Source organism: Suncus etruscus, chromosome 10 (genome assembly GCF_024139225.1).
Source record: "Suncus etruscus isolate mSunEtr1 chromosome 10, mSunEtr1.pri.cur, whole genome shotgun sequence".
Taxonomy (NCBI): Eukaryota; Metazoa; Chordata; class Mammalia; order Eulipotyphla; family Soricidae; genus Suncus; species Suncus etruscus.
Window position 1 is genome coordinate 83,501,072 of NC_064857.1, and position 20,757 is coordinate 83,521,828.

Below are 20,757 nucleotides of genomic sequence, written 5' to 3' on the forward strand. Positions count from 1 at the left end.
AATGCGGGGCATTAAATATGGGCCGCTAGGGGCTGGAGAGAGAGCACAGTCGTTAGGTCATTTGCGTTGCATGCGGCCAACCCAGGATGGACTCCGATTCGATTCCCAGCATCCTATATGGATTCCTTCCCAGAGCGATTTCTGAGCGTGGAGCCAGGAATAACCCCTGAGCACTGCCGGATGTGACCCAAAAATCCCCCCCACCCACCAAAAAAAAATGTGGTCTCTAAAGTGCATAAGGCATATACTTTACTACTGAGCTGTAGCTCTAATCCCAAGACTCATATTCTTTAACTTTAGCATTAGATGAGTTAGGCTTGTATATATGCCTATATTGTATGGCATTATGCTTTATGAGATTACTAGAAACTGGTTGTAGTTTCTTTACTTCTTCCTAGAATGTGACCTTAGGAATGTCTGCAAATCTCTCTGTCTTATATTTTTTATATTTGTAAAGTAAAGATGCATAATTTATAGAGTATCAGAGTGAGAAAGTACCACAAAGATCATTTCACATCCCATATTCTCTAGGATCCAAGAGGGGTACTTTTTTGTTTTTTTTTTTGGGGGGGGGCATACCAGCGGTGATCAGGAGTTACTTCAGGTTGGTTTCAGGGGACCATATGGGGTGCCAGGGATCGAACCAGGGCTGGCCATGTGCAAGGCAAACACGTTATCCACTCTACTATCATTTAAGCCCTCAGTGGCACTTCTTTTAATCTTGTTCTTTTTTTTTTTTTTTTTTTTAACTATATTTTTAGTACTTTTCATCCTTTATTTTGGTGTGATAACTGACCTGGAAGTTTTCACACACTTAGTTGTAATCATATTTTGTTGTCTCTGATTGAATACGTTAGTCAGTACTCACACTGTTAAACTCTAGGAACTCAACTTTAGGCTCATGCTCACTGGGCAAGCCACTGAGCTATCCTCAAGCTCAACATTGTGTTTTCTTTTCATTATGTATGTCTATACACCTGTGTGTATGTGTTGTATATTTGTCTGGCATTTGTGTGTTTGTATTTATTTCACAGTAGTTTTAAATTTCCTTTGTTCTTGAATACTGTTTCTTCATTTCTCTTTTCAATTTTCCTACTTTGTCATGTTTCATTACATTCAGATGTTTCCTCCTCACCCTGTCATGCCTTTTTTCCCTCTTCAATACTATTTCATTTTAAATTTTAGGTTGTGAGCTCAGGAAGTTTTTTGTGGGTTTTTTTTTTTTTTTTTTTTTTTTTGGTCACACCCAGCAGTGCTCAGGGGTTACTCCTGGCTCTATGCTCAGAAATTGCTCCTGGCAGGCTCGGGGGACCATATGGGATGCCGGGATTTGAACCACCATTCTTCTACATCCAAGGCAAATGCCTTACCTCTATGCTATCTCTCTGACCCCTTAGAAAATATGTTTAATATAGGACAAATAGTCCCTTTTGATGACAAGTCCTTAGGTAGTTTCCTTCTGCACAAGAGGGAACAGTTTTTGTTTATTTATATATGAAGTACAAAGAAGTAAATAAAAGGAATACTTTTAAAATAGACAAAACAATAGGTATGTTTTTGGTAGTTTGTTGATTCTAAAATGTCTCATGCTCTAAAATGTCTCATGCTCTCTATTCTTTTTTATTTTTTCTACTTGGCTGACAGTTTTTCATGGTCATGTGTATTGTGTATGTCCTGTTTGGCGTTCTGTGGCTGGCATGGTCTGCCTGCTACTGGAGAGATCTCCTTAGAATTCAGTTTTGGATTGGTGCTGTCATTTTCCTGGGAATGCTAGAGAAAGCTGTTTTCTATGCTGAGTTTCAGAATATCCGATACAAAGGAGAATCTGGTATGTAACCAAAAAGCTTTTGTGAATGATCAGCAGGTAAGATGTGGCTATTTTCCTAAAGTCACAGTGATTGAGGAATAGTTTGGGAGGTGGGGGCATGGGTGCCTCACTGAGCAGTCCTTGGAGGCTGCTCTTGGCTCTGTACTTAAGGGACCATAAGGTGCCATGATCAAATAAATCTGAGCCTCTTTCATGGAAAGCATATACTTACCATGGTTCGTCCTAGGTTAGTGCGGGCAAGGCAGATGCCTTTACCCCTTGCACCACTGATCCAGCCCCCGAATTTGGTAATTTAAGAATAGTTCTGGGCCGGGTAGGTGGCGCTGGAGGTAAGGTGTCTGCCTTGCAAGCGCTAGCCAAGGAAGGACCTCGGTTCGATCCCCCGGCGTCCCATATGGTCCACCCAAGCCAGGGGCGATTTCTGAGCACATAGCCAGGAGTAACCCCTGAGCGTCAAACGGGTGTGGCCCAAAAACCAAAAAAAAAAAAAAAAAAAAAAAAAAGAATAGTTCTACTGATATATTTGCAGAAGTTACAGTATTATTGACATTTTGAGAAAAATTATAAGCATTGATGAATTTCAGTTGCTGTTGAATTGTGTGTGTGTGTGTGTGTGTGTGTGTGTGTGTGTGTGTGTGTGTGTGTGTGTGTGGCGGGATATGTTGTTGGATATTTAAATCCAGGATTACTATTGATTTTTAAGATACCATTATTGTATGCATCTAAGAATTGAGGTAAATGCTGTCAATTTGATTAAAGGCATGTCTTAATTTTCAAGATCTTAAAATGTGTATAGATAGAGGGTGCATTTCAGAATAAAACTCAGTAGTTCCAAAAAATTAGGAGTATATGTACATTCACTAATATAAGTCCAGAGACAGAAGCTGTTACATATTAAATTTTTTATACTTTTATTTTATTGAAGCCATTGTGATTTACAAAGTCCTTCATAGTTGGATTTCAGACATACAATCAGGACATATTCAAGTTTTTTTTGTGGTGGCTTCAGTTCTCTTTTGTAAGATCATTTACTAATTATTGTTGCATGATATACTAGTGAAATCTTTTTTTATTAATATCTTTATTTAAACACCCTGTTTACAAATATGATTGTAGTTGGGTTTCAGTCACGTAAAGAACACCCCCCTTAACTGATGCAATATTCCTACCACCAATGTCCCAAAGCTCTCTCCTCTCCACCCCACCTAGTCCTTGAAATGCTTTAAAAATAGATTAAAAATGAGGTAGAAATTATGTGTTACTTTTTTGTATATAGCTATATTTTATATTATATAAATCACATTAGATCAGTGGTTTATAGTTTTTTTTTTTAATTATAGTATCATGTATTTGCTTTTAAATCCAGTGTTAAAAAATGAAAATTCGGGGCTGGAGAGATAGCATGGAGGTAAGGCGTTTGCCTCCTATGCAGAAAGTCGGTGGTTCAAATTCCGCTGTCCCATATGGTCGCTTGAGCCCCCCAGGAGCAATTTCTGAGCATAGAGCCAGGAGTAACCCCTGAGCACAGCCGGGTATGACCCAAAGTCCAAAAAACAAGAAAATTCCAGGTTTGATCCCTGACATCCATATAGTACCCCAAACTGTCAGAAATGATCCCTGAGCACAGAGCCAGGAGTAAGCCCTGAATACTGCCAGGTTTAGGCCAAATGAAAATAAAATAACTAGAAACTTGGGGCTGCAGTGGTAACTCAACAGAGGAGAATGCATGCTTTGTAGGAGGATTGGATTTGATCCCCAGCATCTTATGGTCCCCTGATCACTACCAGGGACAGCCCTCAAACTCTGAGCTGGAAATCGCCCTTGTGCATTGCTGGATGTGACCTTCTGTGTAAAAAAATAACTAGGAAACAATATGAAAATGCTAATAATAGGATGTCTTGAATTTTTGAGAACGCAGTGTTCAATTCACATAATGTCAATGTGAAATCTGCTGCTTTATTAGACTATTGGTCATGGCTGCAGTGTTTTTTTAAGAGATACTGGGGCCTACATTGGTAGTCATTTGGTATTTCTGGTTTTTATCACTGAGAGGTTTTAATAGTTAAGTGACAGTAAGTTTTCCATGGACTGTCATGAAGTTTTACATACCACACCAGGTCATAGATCTGGTTGAAATATACTGCCTTAGCCGCTATAAAATGTTCATGTAGTAGGGTAAATTATTCTGCTGAGGTTTAAAGAAAATGGGGGTAAAGGGGAGGAGGGAAGATAAATTGAGCATGTCCAGTTTGCAGTACAAATAAGTTATAGCAGTATATATATGGGAAGAAATTGAGGAAGTATTTTTTTAGTAGGATTACTAGTGCTTATTCTGAATAGTATTAGATTACTTCTGGAATGCCTTTTTTCATACCTAAATTACAGTTCCCTTTTTACCTTTTTCCTTTATAGTTCAAGGTGCACTGATCCTTGCAGAACTACTCTCAGCCGTTAAACGTTCACTGGCTCGAACCCTTGTCATCATAGTCAGTCTGGGATATGGCATAGTTAAGTAAGTACTAATTTCTTGCATAGAAGGGTAAATTAAAATGCTGATTATATTTAAACAGTAGCACAGGTTCCTAATATAGTAGTTCAGAAAGAGTTAAAATAAGAACTATTTCTGAAAGAAAAAATTTGTAAAAATTTGTAGAAATTTGGTAAAAAGTGTTTTATTTTACTTCTTAGAGCTTGGTGAATATCTGCAGAAAAATCCACAGTGTAGTGGATGACATTGAAATTCCATTTATAGATTGTTTACTGTTTATTCTTCGACGATATTTATGCATATCATATTTTAGTGGGAAGACATTTTGCTGTAAGAATATAAAAATTTTTACTTTTTAAAAATATTTGTATTGGGACCCGAGATATAGCACAGAAGTAAGGCTTTTTTTCTTGCAAGTGGCTGACTCGGGATAGATCTGGTTCCATTCCTAGCATCCCATGTGGTCCTCCGAGCTTGCCAAGAGTGATTTCTGAGGCACAGAGCCAGTAGTAACCCCTGAGCATTGCTGGGTGTGGCCCAAAAACCAATCAATCAATAAATAAATAAAAATATTTTTATTAAGTACCTTCTATAACAAGATGCTTTGTTCTAGCTTGGGATATGGCAAGTAAATAAAAGATGGAGTTAACTTGTGAAGAAAGAAATGAAGACAAAAATAAGTGAGCAGGGAAAGAGTTATAAAAATGCTAGCTTGTCATTATATATAAGGTAGTTAGTGAAATTTAAGCATAGATCTTAAAGAGAGAGATTCTAGTTTGTAGTCAGATTCTGAATATATTTTCAAGGTAGATCTAGTTATGATATAAGCTGAAGAATCAAAAGTCTGATCTGACAGAGAGAAGAATCAAGGATTATGTCAACTGTTTTGGTTTCAAACGAGAATCGTGTGTAGAATAAGTTTGGAGTGGACATAGCTATCAATTCAGTTTGATATCCAAAGTGGGCATTAAAGGAAGAGAAATCAGGGCAAGTATATAAATTTGGTAGTCATTGGGATTTTAATTATTTGTTTTTTATTTTTGAATCATACTCGAGTTCTCAGGGCTTACTTCTGGCTTTGCATTCAGGGATCATTCCTACTGGTAATCACAGAACTAGATATAATGCTGGGTATTTTATGGCAGTTTGTCCTTGTGTAGGCAAGTCCATAACCATGTTCTATCTCTCTCCAGCCCTGGTAGTCATTGGAATTTTATTTGTGTGTGAATATAGAGAAAAAGTCAAAGTACTAAATTGAATATTTCTTACTATTTATGAGTCAGTAAAACAGAGTAAAATTGGAGCAGAGGACATTGAGGAGTAACCAGTACTGTGGAGATCAAAGTTGAAGACTTTTCAAGAAATATATGGTTAATTGTCAGATAAGAACATTACTGGATTTTCTTTTGTCTTTAGGGCCATACCCCACAGTGCTCAGAGCTTACCTCCTCACTATGCTTGTGCTTGGGGATCACTCCCGGTAATGCTCAGAACCACTTGTAGTGCCAAGGACTGAATGAGTGTCAGCCCTGTGCAAGGCAAGCTCCTCTCTCTCCAGTATTATCTCTCCAGTCCTCATCATTGGACTTTTAATCACATGGGGAATATTAGTTACTATTACAAGAATAGTATTGGTGAAGTGGTAGAACTAAAGCCAATTGGAGTGAGTTTAGGAAAGAATAGGAAGTATAATTGGAACTAGCCAAATAGAGAAATTATTTCAAGGAGTTTTGCATTGAGTGGGAATTAAAGACATGGGAGCTTTAAATTCCCAAAATTAAAGTTTTATTTAAATTGGACTTAAGGAATGGGAGGCTTTAATTAATTTTAGTTATTTATTTTAAAATATATGAGTAATGGGGCTAGAGCAATAGCACAGTCGATGTTAACCTTGTAAATGTGGCCTTATACCTTGTAAGTGGTCAGCCTGATTTGATCCCCAGCATCCCAAATGGTTCTCCAAGCCTGCCAGTAGTAATTTCTAATTACTAATTTCTAATTCCTGACAGCTGCTGGATGTGGCCCCAAACCAAAAACAAACAAAAATATATGAATATCTCCTTTATGCTATTGTAGTTTTTAAAGACTAGTTTTCTAACTAAGTACTGTTGTTTCCTAAGACATATCAAGTGGTAAGAAAAATCCCTGTCTATATTGTACATTTCTGATGTGTAACCAGACCTACTAGAATAAATGTTGCTAAGTCATGATTTGAGGCAGTCCATTTCAAATAATAATGACTAATGAGCAACCTGAGTATTTTGTTAAATTTTAGTTCTTAATTCAGTTGAATTTGAAGATCAGGAATCTAAAATTTTCTTAAAAAGAAATCGCTCAAAAACTACAAGCTTATTGGATTTTGAGCTCGGAAATAGACAAAATCCAACTCGTTGCAATGGGACATCTGATTATATGATAAAGATTTATGGTGTTTTGAATCTCTCAGGCCATGGGAATTCCCTTTATTCCCCAATACTTACTGGACCTATGCAAAAAAAAAAAAAAAAAAAAAGTGAGGGTAACACCAAACCCTGCCACTCCAGCACTCCTTTTTCTTGTTTTGTTTTGTCTGTTTTTAATATTATTTTCCTTCTCTTTTTTTCTTCCACATTTTTCTTTCTTTTTCACTCGTGTGAATATTATTTGGTGATTTTTTTTTTTACTGGGTGCATTTTTTCTTTCTCTCTCTTTTTATTCTTTTTTTGGTATTTTTTTCTTCTCTTTTCCTTATCCTTTTTATCTCCAACAGAATCACATAACTTGAATCATTCAGCCTCATAAATTGAGGGGAGAAAATGATGATACCAGGAAGAGTCCTATAAACATGTAGTGAAAATAAAAAATGATCAGACTTGAACACCAAACCCAAAGTCAATGACAACAGAATAGATACCCAATCTACAACAAGCTGTAAAGTGGAGACCAGTTACACTAGTATTCTGGGGGGGTAAAGGAGGGAGATATGGAAAAAAAAAAAAAGATTTATGGTGTTTAATTTAGATTTTTCTGGCTTTACTTTAAAAAAAAAAAAGTCTGGGGCCGGAGAGATAGCATGGAGGTAGGGCATTTGCCTTTCATGCAGAAGGACAGGGGTTCGAATCCCGGCATTCCATACAGTCTCCTGAGCCTGCCAGGAGCGATTTCTGAGCACAGAGCCAGGAGTAACCCCTGAGCGCTGCCAGGTGTGACCCAAAAACCAAAATAAAAAGAAAGTCTGAACATTGGCTGGCTGATAAAACAAGTGTAGGAAGTATGCTACATGAGGGCCAAGATTTTTCCAACACCACAGGGGTCTTTGGTCCAGTGAATGGCGTTTGATAGTAATTCTTGCTACAAATAACTTTTTTTTTTGGTTTTTGGGCCACACCTGGTGACTCTCAGGGGTTACTCCTGGCTATGTGCTCAGAAGTCGCTCCTTGCTTGGGGACCATATGGTACGCCAGGGGATCAAACCTCGGTCCGTCCTAGGCTAGCGCTGGCAAGGCAGACACCTTATCTCTAGCGCCACTGCGCCGGCCCCTTGCTACAAATAACTTTTTTTTTTTTTTTTTTTTTTTTTTTTTTTTAGTTTTTGGGCCACACCCGTTTGAACCTCAGAGGTTACTCCTGGCTATGCACTCAGAAATCACCTCTGGCTTGGGGGGACCATATGGGACGCTAGCGCTTGCCTCTAGCGCCACCTTCCCGGCCCCAACATTTTTTTTTTATTGTGACTGAAGTTCATTACACAGAATTATTTACAGTACATAGTGACAATGAATGAAGGGCTTTCCCACCACCAATGTTGTCCTCCCTCCACTCCTGTTCCCAGCTTGTCTCCCACATATCCCTCCTTTACCCCCCAGAATCCTAGTGTAACTGGTCTCCACCTTACAGCTTGTTATAGGTTGGGTATCTATTCTGTTTGGTGTTCCAGCTTGGTCATTTTTTATTTACACTACGTGTTCATATGACTGGTCCTTGTATCATCCTTTTCCCTCCTCAATTTATGAGGCTGAATGATTCAAGTTATGCTATTCTGTTGGAGATAAAAAGGTTAAGGAAAAGAGAAGAAAAAACTTGGTATCAACTACTAAAATAGAAAGGAAAAAAAAATCACCAAATAATATCCACAAAAGTGAAAAAGAAAGAAAAAAGTGGAAGAAAAAAGAGAAGTGAGACAGTATCAACAAACAAACAAAAAATAAAGCAAAACAAAACCAGAAAAAGTGGTGTAGTGCCAGGGCTTGGTGTTACCCCACCATTTATTTTTTTTTTTTTTTTGTATAGGCACAGTAAGTATTGGGGAAGGAAGGAAATTCCTGTAGCCTAAGAGATTCAGGGTTTCTCCACTCTTGAAGCATATTGTCATGGGAACAACACTGGCTCCATACCTTCTCATTGCCATATCTCAGGGATACAAATAACTTTTAATGTGTACGTTTAGATATTATGTACACATGTGGAAATATGGCCTGATTCTAATGTTTCAATACCTAGGTGAGTCTCTTAGGTATGTATGACTTGACCTTTCTTTTTATTTATTTGGTTTTTGGGTCACACTCAATGGCGCTCAGGAGTTACTCTTGGCTTTGCACTCAGAAATCACTCCTTGCAGGCTCTGGGAACCATAAGGGATGCCAGGGATTTGTTTTGGGTTTGTTCAGGGTCAGCATGCAAGGCAAACGACCTACTGCTTGTTGATAGATATGCAGGAATTTTTATACTCTTGAATATGTTACAGAAGTCTCTATAATAAAAAGTTGTTTTGTTTGTCTTTTAATGCAGTAAGAGGGACTTACACTATTATGTATTCACTGTCTTGTTTTCTTTTTGATGGGAAGTAAAGGGTGGCTCCCAAGTAGTGCCCTGTAGGTTTGAACATCCTTACACAGGTGATTCTTGGCCAACCAAGCTAAGATCCAGAGCCCTGGCCTGTGGATGCATTGCTGGTCAGGTCCTGCTGTGTTGGGGATACCTCGGCCACCTTAGCAATTCTAGTCAGATATAAGACTATATTTGGATCCAGCAAACCCAGGTTGAGTGCATGTGCCCCTATAAGATCTCATAGCCCTCCCTATTTTGTTTTAAGACTTACATCCTTTTGAGAATTTTCCCTCTTAGTTAGAGATAAAGAATAGTGTCTTTATCAACTAATATGTTTTAGCCTTCGTAATTCTGTTTTTCCGTTTTTTGTCTTAGAGCTTTTTTACTCAACCATCTTTGTTTCCTCGCTAGACCTCGCCTTGGAGTCACACTTCACAAGGTTGTGGTGGCTGGTGCTCTCTATCTTTTGTTCTCTGGCATGGAAGGAGTCCTCAGAGTTACTGGGGTGAGTGAGTACAACTTAGTCCGAATTTTTGTGGTCAATACAAGAGCATCAATTTAGATTTAAGGATTTGAGAAGGTGGATTAGAAATGCCGATGGGCTTTTTTTTTTTTTTTTTTTTTTTTGGTTTTTGGGTCACACCTGGCAGTGCTCAGGGGCTACTCCCGGCTATTTGCTCAGAAATAGCTCCTGGCAGGCACGGGGGACCATTTGGGACACCGGGATTCGAACCAACTACCTTTGGTCCTGGATTGGCTGCGTGCAAGGCAAACACCGCTGTGCTATCTCTCCGGGCCCGCTGATGGGCTTTTTTTTTTTTTTTTTTTTTTGGTTTTTGGGCCACACCCGTTTGATGCTCAGGGGTTACTCCTGGCTAAGTGCTCAGAAATTGCCCCTGGCTTGGGGGGACCATATGGGACGCCGGGGGATCGAACCGCGGTCCGTTCCTTGGCTAGCGCTTACAAGGCAGACACCTTATCTCTAGCGCCACCTTCCCGGCCCCGCTGATGGGCTTTTTTGCTGTTTTTTTTTTTTTAGGTCACCTTTGAATTCTGATTTTCAGAATGATACATAATTCATTTTTCTTTTTAATCTTTCAGATCTTTATAAATCTAATGGATAACTGGAAATGAACACTTTCCCAAATTAATCATTTGCTCCTCTTTTCATGCCTCTCGTTGTGAAAGTGGCAAACATTGCAATCATGTACTTACTGCTAATCTTATTTTTATTTTAGAGTGATGGTGTTTTTTAGCTTAACTTGAACTTTAATTTCAAAAATGTTCTTAAATTTAACTACATTAAGTTCACCTTTTTTTTGTGGAGCACATAAGTAATTTTTGCAAGGGAAGGAAGACAAAGTACAACATTTATGTTATAGCTAGATTAATGTGAAAAAGTGGGCCCCACTAGATCATTCTAATAATTTTTAAAAGATCATTACTCTGTTAACTGTAACAGTGATGGTAAATGCTATAAATCTGACTTTGTCCTCAATAATACTGGGTTCAAATAAATTGACCCCTAAATAAAATATTTTATTGATACAAATCATACTATTCTGAATAGGATTTTCTTAGACTTTTAGCAACTTTAATCCTGTCAAATGCATTTTCTTTCTTCTATAGTTTTTTTCTTATTCCTTGACTCTGATAATAAACCTGGCCCTCTCATCAATTGATGCCTGTATCATTTTATGGATATCCTTTGCATATTACCCTAAATAATTGGGGAACTTATATATACATATATAAAATATAAAAATTATTTGTACTTATGTCTATGGAGATGCATACACACACACACACATACACACACATATATATACTGGTAAAAACAAAACTTTGAGGACAAATACTTGCCTTACATTTTATTTTGAGGTGAGGTTATGATTGTATAACTGTATTATTATGGAATTCATTCTTACGATGTTAAAGATGCATTAATTTAAAATTTGAGATGGTTTTACTTACTCTAAATGAAATAAAAATGATAGGAAAGGATAGAACTTCCTATATGAGCTTTGGGGTTTGTTTAGTTATATCACTTCTCAACATGGATCTTAGTTTGCTAGGAACTCTAGTGGTGGTTGTCTCTTTATCGCTAGTAGCATGGTTCATTGTGTTGAGATTATAATTCAGTCTGTACAAATTTGTTGATGTCCAAAGTTGTTGATGGTTTGTCAGAGGGAAAAATAAAGTAGGTGTTAAGTATCTTTTATTTTCTTTCATTTTGAGTATAAATTCATTCCAGATGATTATAAAATATGCCAGAATCATGTGGTAGTTTCTTCTTTGTGTCTGTCTAGACATCTTTTTTTTCACGACTTCTTTTTCTTTGTCTGCAGGCCCAGACTGATCTTGCTTCCTTGGCCTTTATACCCTTGGCTTTCCTAGACACTGCCCTGTGCTGGTGGATATCCTTTTCATTGGCTTGTTTGATGGTGCTTTATTTTTTTCTTGGAGATGGGTTCCATTGATCTTTCTGCAAAGGTGTATTTTGGTTGTTGCTTTTGTTTGTTTTAATTTTGTTGATTTTTATCTTTGCCTGGCACATAGGATAGTTTGAGTTTTAATAACCTGAGGGCACAGGTAAGCAGTTTTTGGTTTCTTTTTAGTTTTTGGACTTATACCAAAAGTTGGTAATTGTAGACTAAGCACGAAAGAAAATTTTTTGGTATTATTTTGTGTCTGTGTTTTTTTTTTTAATGGGGTTATTCTACCTTTTTCTTTTCTTTTCTTTTCTTTTTTTTTTTTTTTTTGTTGTTGTTGTTGTTGTTTTTGGGCCATACTCGGCATTGCTCAGGGGTTACTCCTGGCTGTCTGCTCAGAAATAGCTCCTGGCAGGCACGGGGGACCATATGGGACACCGGGATTTGAACCAACCACCTTTGGTCCTGGATCGGCTGCTTGCAAGGCAAACGCCGCTGTGCTATCTCTTCGGGCCCACCTTTTTCTCTTTTATTTATTTATTTTTTTTGGTTTTTGGGCCACACCCTGTGACACTCAGGGGTTACTCCTGGCTATGCGCTCAGAAGTTGCTCTTGGCTTCTTGGGGGGACCATATGGGATGCCGGGGGATCGAACCGAGGTCCGTCCTCAGGCACCTTACCTCCAGCGCCACCGCCCGGCCCCCCTTTTTCTCTTTTAAACTTGTGTGCCCTACTAGTGTTAGGATCATTGGATGTTCTGATTCTACTTTTCTTTTCTCTAGCAATTATAAAGGCATTGAAAATTATGAACATATTTTGATACTTAAAATGTGGGCATTCATACTACATAATTACAAGGTTGTTCACTATTTAAGTTTGGCAGATTTTTTTTTTTTTTTTTTTTTGTGGTTTTTGGGTCACACCCGGCGGTGCTCAGGGGTTACTCCTGGCTCCAGGCTCAGAAATTGCTCCTGGCAGGCACGGGGGACCATATGGGGCGCCGGGGACTCGAACCGATGACCTCCTGCATGAAAGGCAAACGCCCTACCTCCATGCTATCTCTCCGGCCCCAAGTTTGGCAGATTTTTAACCCTTTATGTTGTTTTGTGCTCTCATTCAAAAGGTGACTTGGGATTGTATAAAGATTTCTTTTTTTTTTTTTTATTTTTGGGCCACACCCAGTGACGCTCAGGGGTTACTCCTGGCTATGCGCTGAGAAATCGCTCCTGGCTTGGGGGACCATATGGGACACCAGGGGATCGAACCATGGTTCGTCCTAGGCTAGTGTGGGCAAGGCACTATTACCTATTACCTTACCATTTGTGCCACCGCTCCGGCCCCTGTATAAAGACTTCTTTATTTTGAAATAAATATCAGTTTGTTTACAGGTAGATAAAAATTTTTATTTCAGTAATTTTTTCCTGTAAAGTTCAACCTTTATTAGGAATTTAGCCTATTAAATGAAGGATCTAATCTTCTGAATTTATGTTTTGGGAATTGTTTTGAATTTATTTTTATTTTTGTGTATTCAGTCCTTTATGCAATTATGCAAAATTATTGTCTGACAGAATATAAACAAGATTATGATTTTATGGATTTGAGTGAATTGTCATATCAAAAATATTTGAAATTGAAATGTTTTTAAATTTATATGACCAAAGCATTTCTGTCAAGTGTGCTTTGTGAACCTCTCCAAGTACTGGGAAGAGTGGAAAGAAAAAAATGAGACTGGAACATCAGACAAGAAGATATAACCTGTGAGCAGGCAGTAAAGTCCCTATCAAAAGGCAGCCTGGATTCCAACTCATTTGTATATGTGGTCATTTTGAAAACTGAATATGACAGTAGATACCATCTTTAGTAGAAAGATGCTTTCTGTGGCAGCTTTTATTTGGGAATAATGTTCTGAAAATAAAGTCATTTTTTTAGTTCATGTCAGCTAGTTGTAATTGTATTGTCCTTTCAGTTCAGGTTAACTTATGCAAACTGTTAGGCAAATTCTCTAGCATAGCATAACTAAGTTCATACTTAGTTATGACCCTAGAAAGACTTCACATGAAGTCTGAATAGAAATACTTGTCCTCAAAGAAAGAGACAAGATGATGCTAATTCCTATTTCTTTGCCTTTTACTCATTTTTATTTTCTTTCTTTTGTCTTCTTTTTTGTTTTATTTTGTTTTGTTTTTGAGTCACACCCGGCAGTGCTCAGGGGTTATTCTTGGCTCTGCATTCAGAAATCACTCCTGGCAGGCACAGGGGACCATATGGGACGGGATTTGAACTCCCATCCATTCTCAATTGGCTGCATGCAAAGCAAATGCCCTACCACTGTGCTATCTCTCCGGCCCCTCTTTTGTCTTCTTACACAATTTTTTTTGTCTCTGTAGTACCTTTCCTTTTTCATTTCTGTTTTTCCTCTTACCTTTTGCATCTTTATTATATTCTGGTTCTATCATCTCTTCAGTGTCTCAATGAAAAAGACTTCCTTAATCATAGTGACACTTGAGGTTTGTGAGACTGAGAATAAGAAAGCTGTAAAGGCCTCTGGATTTTTAGCTATAGCAGTATGACCCCAGATTCTCAAACTTGAATATTAATTTACTTGCTTATTGTGTTTTTCTGAATGTTAATTTCCTTGACTTGCAAACACATATTTATTAGCTTGACTCAAACAATGAAGCTGTTAAAACTTCGGAGGAACATTGTAAAACTCTCCTTGTACCGACATTTTACCAACACACTTATTATGGCAGTGGCAGGTATGTTGGGGACTTTCTCTTGTTTAAAAATAGTTCTTTAAAAACGGATTCTTAACTTAAGAGGCTTGGTTCAGCTCTTTATAATTACATGGAAAATTTTGTATTTTATATGGGAGAAAAGGATTTTAGTTTTTGTCATATCAAAGGGTCTTCAAAAAATATTGAGGGCTGCTTATTTCAAATATCCTAGCTAGAAATCAACTATATGTAATTTTAACTCAGTATATCTCTTCTCTCCATTCTTTTTTTTGTGTGTATTTATTATTCTTTTTTTTTTTTTTTTTTTTTTTTGGTTTTTGGGCCACACCCGGTGATGCTCAGGGATTACTCCTGGCTATGGGCTCAGAAGTCGCTCCTGGCTTAGGGGACCATATGGGACGCTGGGGGATCGAACCGCGGTCCGTCCTAGGCTAGCGCAGGCAAGGCAGGCACCTTACCTCTAGTGCCACCGCCCGGCCCCTCTTTTTTTTTTTGTTTTTTTGGGTCACACCTGGCGGTGCTCAGGGGTCACTCCTGGCTGTCTGCTCAGAAATAGCTCCTGGCAGGCACGGGAGACCATATGGGACACCGGGATTCGAACCAACCACCTTTGGTCCTAGATCGGCTGCTTGCAAGGCAAACGCCGCTGTGCTATCTCTCCGGGCCCTTGTTTATTATTCTTAAGGTCACATCTAGTGGTGTGTCAATGGAACATTCCTGACTCTATGCTTGGGGGTTGCTCCTCTGAGGACTGTGTAGTGCTGGGATTGAACCTGGGCCTCTCACATGCAAAGCATGTAATCAGCCCACTGAGCTCTCAACTCAGCTCAACCCCTGTATTATTCTAGAGGTAGATTTACTTGAATGCCATATTACATTTAGTTTTCTTTTAGAAGACTTTAGTTTTAGTTCTAAAACTTTTAGATCAGGTTACCTTGCTGTTATATTACATTTCCGTATCACTAAGTACACATAAAATAACAATACACTAGTTATATTACATAATAATAGATTACTTAGATCATAGCCAAACTAGACTGGTTTGCCTGCTTTTTTGGTTCTGGTACCAGACCTTTTTGTTTGTTTTGGGACCACACCCACTTAATAGTACTAAGGGCTTACTCTTGACTCTGCACTTGGATCACACCTGGTGGGACTTGGAGGGACATATGGGTTGCCAGGGATCAAACCTAGGTCTTCCATGTGCAAGGCGAATGCCCTACCTACTGTACTATTTCTTTGCCCCATTATAACAGATTTGGTATATAGTTGGAACCAACTTTTCCGTTTGGTGTTTTAGTCATCTGACCTACTAAAGAAAAACAAGCAATGCTGTGAATATGAAGGCTATATTAGAAATATAATATATCATAACATTAAAGATATAATAATAAAAGAAGAAATTATATCAATAATGCTGGAGAAAGCCATATTTACAGTATTTTTATTTTCCAATTCTTAGGGTTGCTGAAGTAGCATATAGTATTCAACAATTCTTTCAGAGAAGGGAAGTGGTAAATATGAATTGTGTTAAGTAAATTTGTATACTATAAATTCATATTAAATAAACAAATCTCTTTAGATGATTGTGTTAGATCAAGGGATACAAATATAGAGGACACTATTTAGACAGAATCAGAAAATGTAGCTTATAAACAGTATTATGTTCTGATCAGGTTTTCCACTTTCTCCTAGCATCTATTGTGTTTATCATGTGGACAACTATGAAGTTCCGGATAGTAAATTGTCAGTCGGTGAGTCATAATCCTTTGCATTTACAAAATGTGTTGTATTGTGCATGAGCTATATTGATGACAATTTTAAGATTTGACAACAATAAAAGAGTAGATCTAGGTTTACACTCTGAAAATTAGACTGCTTCCCTCATCCTAAGTATTCCAAATAATATAGTTGCTTTGCTGTATGATTTTATAGCCCATAGTCTGTCATCACCCAATTTTACCTAAGCTAAAAGTTCTTAAATAAGAAATCTAGAGTTCTAAGCCTTAATTATTAAATATTAGCATAAAAATGCTAATCGAGGGCCGGTGAGGTGGCGCTAGAGGTAAGGTGTCTGCCTTGCAAGCGCTAGCCAAGGAACGGACTGCATTTCGATCCCCCGCAGTGCAATCCCCCGGCGTCCCATATAATCCCCCCAAGCCAGGGGCAATTTCTGAGCGCATAGCCAGGAGTAACCCCTGAGCATCAAACGGGTGTGGCCCAAAACAACAACAACAACAAAAAAATGCTAATCGAAATAGAAGCTTTGATCTTAAGAGCTGTGGGTAAAATTTCACAAGTAGTCTTTCTTTGGAGTAATAACGATTTTATTACATGAATTCATAATATTTAAACATTTAAATAAAAAATATTTAAAAAGCAACCTAATGTTACTTATTCTTACCCTGTATAAAAATTCTTCTCAAAAGATTTTCAGAGCTATAATGAAATACTGAAATGTATTTTCTTCAGTTGTTGCCTTTTCTTTAATAACAGTAGACACTACAAGGGAAGAAACTCTCGTTTTATAGACCAGTGCTTAGTATAGTGCATCCCACATAACAGGCTTGCTGTGAATATAACTTGAATGCATAATAAGTGATTTGTACTTTCCCCTTTTGGTAGGATTGGAGGGAGCTGTGGGTAGATGATGCCATCTGGAGGTTGCTATTCTCCATGATCCTCTTTGTCATCATGGTTCTCTGGCGACCATCTGCAAACAATCAGAGGTAAACACTTGTTCCTATTCCAATTCTCCTGACCTTGAATGATCATATTTAGGGTAGTTCAAAGGGTGATTGTAAGGGTCATGTCATAAAGTAGAGGAGACTTCATTATGTGTAGAATCAGGATAATTGGATTCCTGTCTCACTTAGTTCTTCTATATATTTGATTGGGTGTGAGGGACTGGGGCTGGGGTTGTTTGGGCCATAAGCCATAGTGTTCAGGGCTTACTTCTGGCTTTGTGCTCAGGATTCACCCTTAGAGGTGCTCAGGGGACCAAAGTTGTGTTAGGGGAGAATAGCATGTAAGGCAGGTGCCTTAACCCACCTTGTACTGTCTTACAAGACCAGAACAATTTCTGTGGATAGTAGAAAACTAATGTAAATGACTTTACAATTAAAAGTTCATATGAATTTGCTTTATCCAACTAGGCACATCATACTTTCAAGGCAAGTGTCTTAAACTGTACTATCTCTCTAGCCATTTTGTATTCTTCTTAAGAAGTACTTTCTAGGGGCTGGGCGGTGGCGCTGGAGGTAAGGTGCCTGCCTTGCCTGTGCTAGCCTAGGATGGACCACGGTTCGATCCCCCGGCGTCCCATATGGTCCCCCAAGAAGCCAGGAACAACTTCTGAGCGCATAGCCAGGAGTAACCCCTGAGTGTCACAGGGTGTGGCCCAAAAACCAAAAAAAAAAAAAAAAAAAAAAAGTACTTTCTAGGTCTCCTGAGAACTCAGGAGTGATCCCTTATTAAGCTATGAGTAAGCCCTGAGCACCTCTGTGCATGGCCTGAGAAACAATCTTTCTAGGGTCTGGAAAGATAATTTGAAATGGTGGAAGACATGCTTCAGTGCCTAGCACCTCATGGTATATTCTTTTTTTTTTTTTTTTTTTTTTTGGTTTTTTGTTTTTGGGCCACACCCGGTGGTGCTCAGGGGTTACCCTTGGCTGTCTGCTCAGAAATAGCTCCTGGCAGGCACGGGGGACCATATGGAACACCGGGATTTGAATCAACCACCTTAAGTCATGGATAGGCTGCTTGCAAGGCAAACGCCGCTGTGCTATCTCTCCAGGCCCAAGATTTTTATTACAATTTGAGTTCATTGATTAAGACAGTTAATATATCATTTTTTGATATACTGTATCTTTATTTGGTGCTTTGGTTAGATTTGATAACTTTTTTTTTTTTTTTTTTTTTTGGTTTTTGGGCCACACCCGGCGGTGCTCAGGGGTTACTCCTGGCTGTCTGCTCAGAAATAGCTCCTGGCAGGCACGGGAGACCATATGGGACACCGCGATTTGAACCAACCACCTTTGGTCCTGGATCAGCTGCTTGCAAGGCGAACGCCGCTGTGCTATCTCTCCGGGCCCAGATTTGATAACTTTTATCTGAAATTCATTAGAAAGTTTGACTGATGTATACATACTTTCCAAATAATTCATGTGCCACAGAGATGAAAAAGGGCAGGCATATACATCTTATATGTGGGAGCCTCTGGTTGGATCCCTAACCTCAGGGTCCTCAGCATTATGCTAGCTATTTCTTCTGAGCACCTGTGTGGTGTGGCCCCAAAACAAAAAATAAATAGGTAATCGTTAATTGTTTTCCAAATATATAGGAATGTTATTCACTTTTGTCTGCTTCTCATATTACTAATCCTCCCACATTATCTTATTCTGAAATTTTCTAGAATAAGAAACTTTGATCCTTAGACTGACCCATATGCCAAGTATGTTACAACTAAATTGTGTAATCTCAGGTATACCAGAACAAGTGTGTGTGTGAGCCAAGCACCTGAAATATGCAACATCCAGTTATTGCAACAGCAGTGAAGGGGGAAATAACAAAAATCCATCTTGTATATTATAATAATTTTTAAAAAGTATAATAATAATTAACCTCATAAAATTCAAGCATTCAACAGTGGGGCAATTTTTATTTTTTTTCTAATCTTATTCCTTCTACGTATCTTTGTTTGGTCAGGTTTGCCTTTTCACCATTGTCTGAGGAAGATGAAGAGGATGAACAAAAGGAACCTATGCTGAAAGAAAGCTTTGGTAATGATAAAATTCACCATCTGTTTATGCTTTAAATAAGCCTCTCTTATTTTATTCTTTGGTTTTTGGACCACACCCAGCAGTGCTCCGGGTCCCCCTGGCTCCAAGCTGAGGGGTCATTTCTGGCAGTGCTTGTGAGACCGTATGGGATACCAGGGATCGAACCCAGGCTTGCCACATGCAAGGCAAATGCCCTACCCACAGTGCTCTAGAACCAGCCTTTCTTATTTTTATAATTTTATAAGGTTATAGTGCTTTAGTTATAGTATAACATCTGGGAGTATCAAAATCAAAGTAGTTTGCTTTGAGTAGTTACATAGTTTATAGTTTGAGCTATGTTATACCTTAATTTTGTATGTGGTAAAGTTAGGGGGAAGCAACTTTGTTAAGGATTTGGATTTTAAAATGAAACCATGATAAATTCTGTAAATATTTATACACTAAATATGCAGTTTACTCGCTAGAAATGAGCTATGAATTTGATTTTGAACTTCTTGACATAAATGTAATGATGGAGAAATATATGTTGCTTTGAAATAGGTTTTTTTGTTTGTTTGTTTTTTGTTTTCTTTTGGTTTTTGGTTTTAGTTTTTTTGGGGGTCACACTTGTTTGATGCTCAGGGCTTACTCCTGGCTAAGCACTCAGAAATTGCCCTGGCTTGGGGGACCATATGGGATGCCGGGGGATCAAACCGCGGTCCTTCCTTGGCTAGCACTTGCAAGGCAGATACCTTACCTCTAGCGCCACCTCACTGGCCCCATAGTTTTATGAAACCAGTTCTATATTGAAATATTTAACTGATTCACTTATTTTTCTCCTACAGAAGGAATGAAAATAAGAAGTACCAAACAAGAACCAAATGGAAACAGTAAAGTAAACAAAGTAGTAAGTAGGAGTTCTTTCCTTTGCTTTTCTATCTATCCTTAATGATTATTTCCTTTGTGGTATTTAGGTTTGCTGTATGAATCTTTTAATATATATTGCATTTGCCCTTTTTATTGGGGTGCCATATCAGGCAGTATATCAAAGCTAGACCTGGCTGTGGTAGGCCCTTTGCAGGAACTCAAATATAATAAGCCATTGGCCACATCTAACCTTTATATTTTTAAAAATAGCAGGTTATTCTGCTTAGGATCTAGTTATCTTGAACTGGATGGTTTGCTTCTATGCCCTGAACAAAGTACCAAATCAGTCTTAGGTTCTTTTAAATAGTTTTCATAATGAAATCACACCCCTAATAGTGGTCAAGGAGTAAAGATCAAAGTTTCTTTCCACTGTAAGGATTTTAGAATTTATCTGTTTTAGTAATTAAACTTGGAGCAAAGTTTACATGACACAAACTATGTAAAAACCATTGAGAAAAAAGTATTTTAAGGGCATACATTTTGGGTATAGTTTTTAAAATGAAATTCTTTTAATTTTTCTATTAATTTTCTATTTTTCTGTTTGTATAATTTTTATATTTATATTATACATTGCTATATATTATATATAATTATATATAATGTTTTCTATTAGAAAATATTTCATATTTTAATATATACATTAATTTTCTATTTTTTTATCATGTGAATACTTCTTAAAAGGGTGACAAAATGTTAAAATGCAAGATTTTGAGACTTCCTTAGATGCCCTCATGAGATGTGTTATTTGTACAATTTAGTAATGACTATTATTTGTATG

The 20,757-nt window shown here is 37.9% G+C and overlaps 1 protein-coding gene across 2 annotated transcripts in view; it reads left to right on the forward strand.

Annotated features, from left to right (window-relative positions):
- Positions 1 to 20,757, forward strand: part of TMEM87A (transmembrane protein 87A) — a 44,326-nt gene that overhangs the window by 17,059 nt on the left and 6,510 nt on the right. Inside the window, exons 9-17 of one of the 2 annotated variants that reach the window (XM_049781550.1) lie at positions 1,645 to 1,828; positions 4,241 to 4,340; positions 9,534 to 9,627; positions 11,471 to 11,539; positions 14,205 to 14,313; positions 15,988 to 16,046; positions 16,918 to 17,021; positions 19,000 to 19,073; positions 19,898 to 19,959. In XM_049781550.1, the coding sequence (XP_049637507.1) occupies positions 1,645 to 1,828; positions 4,241 to 4,340; positions 9,534 to 9,627; positions 11,471 to 11,539; positions 14,205 to 14,313; positions 15,988 to 16,046; positions 16,918 to 17,021; positions 19,000 to 19,073; positions 19,898 to 19,959 (855 nt within the window). Of the gene's footprint in view, positions 1 to 1,644; positions 1,829 to 4,240; positions 4,341 to 9,533; positions 9,628 to 11,470; positions 11,540 to 14,202; positions 14,314 to 15,987; positions 16,047 to 16,917; positions 17,022 to 18,999; positions 19,074 to 19,897; positions 19,960 to 20,757 lie in introns of those variants that run through there. The other variant, XR_007499582.1, reaches the window with a different exon arrangement.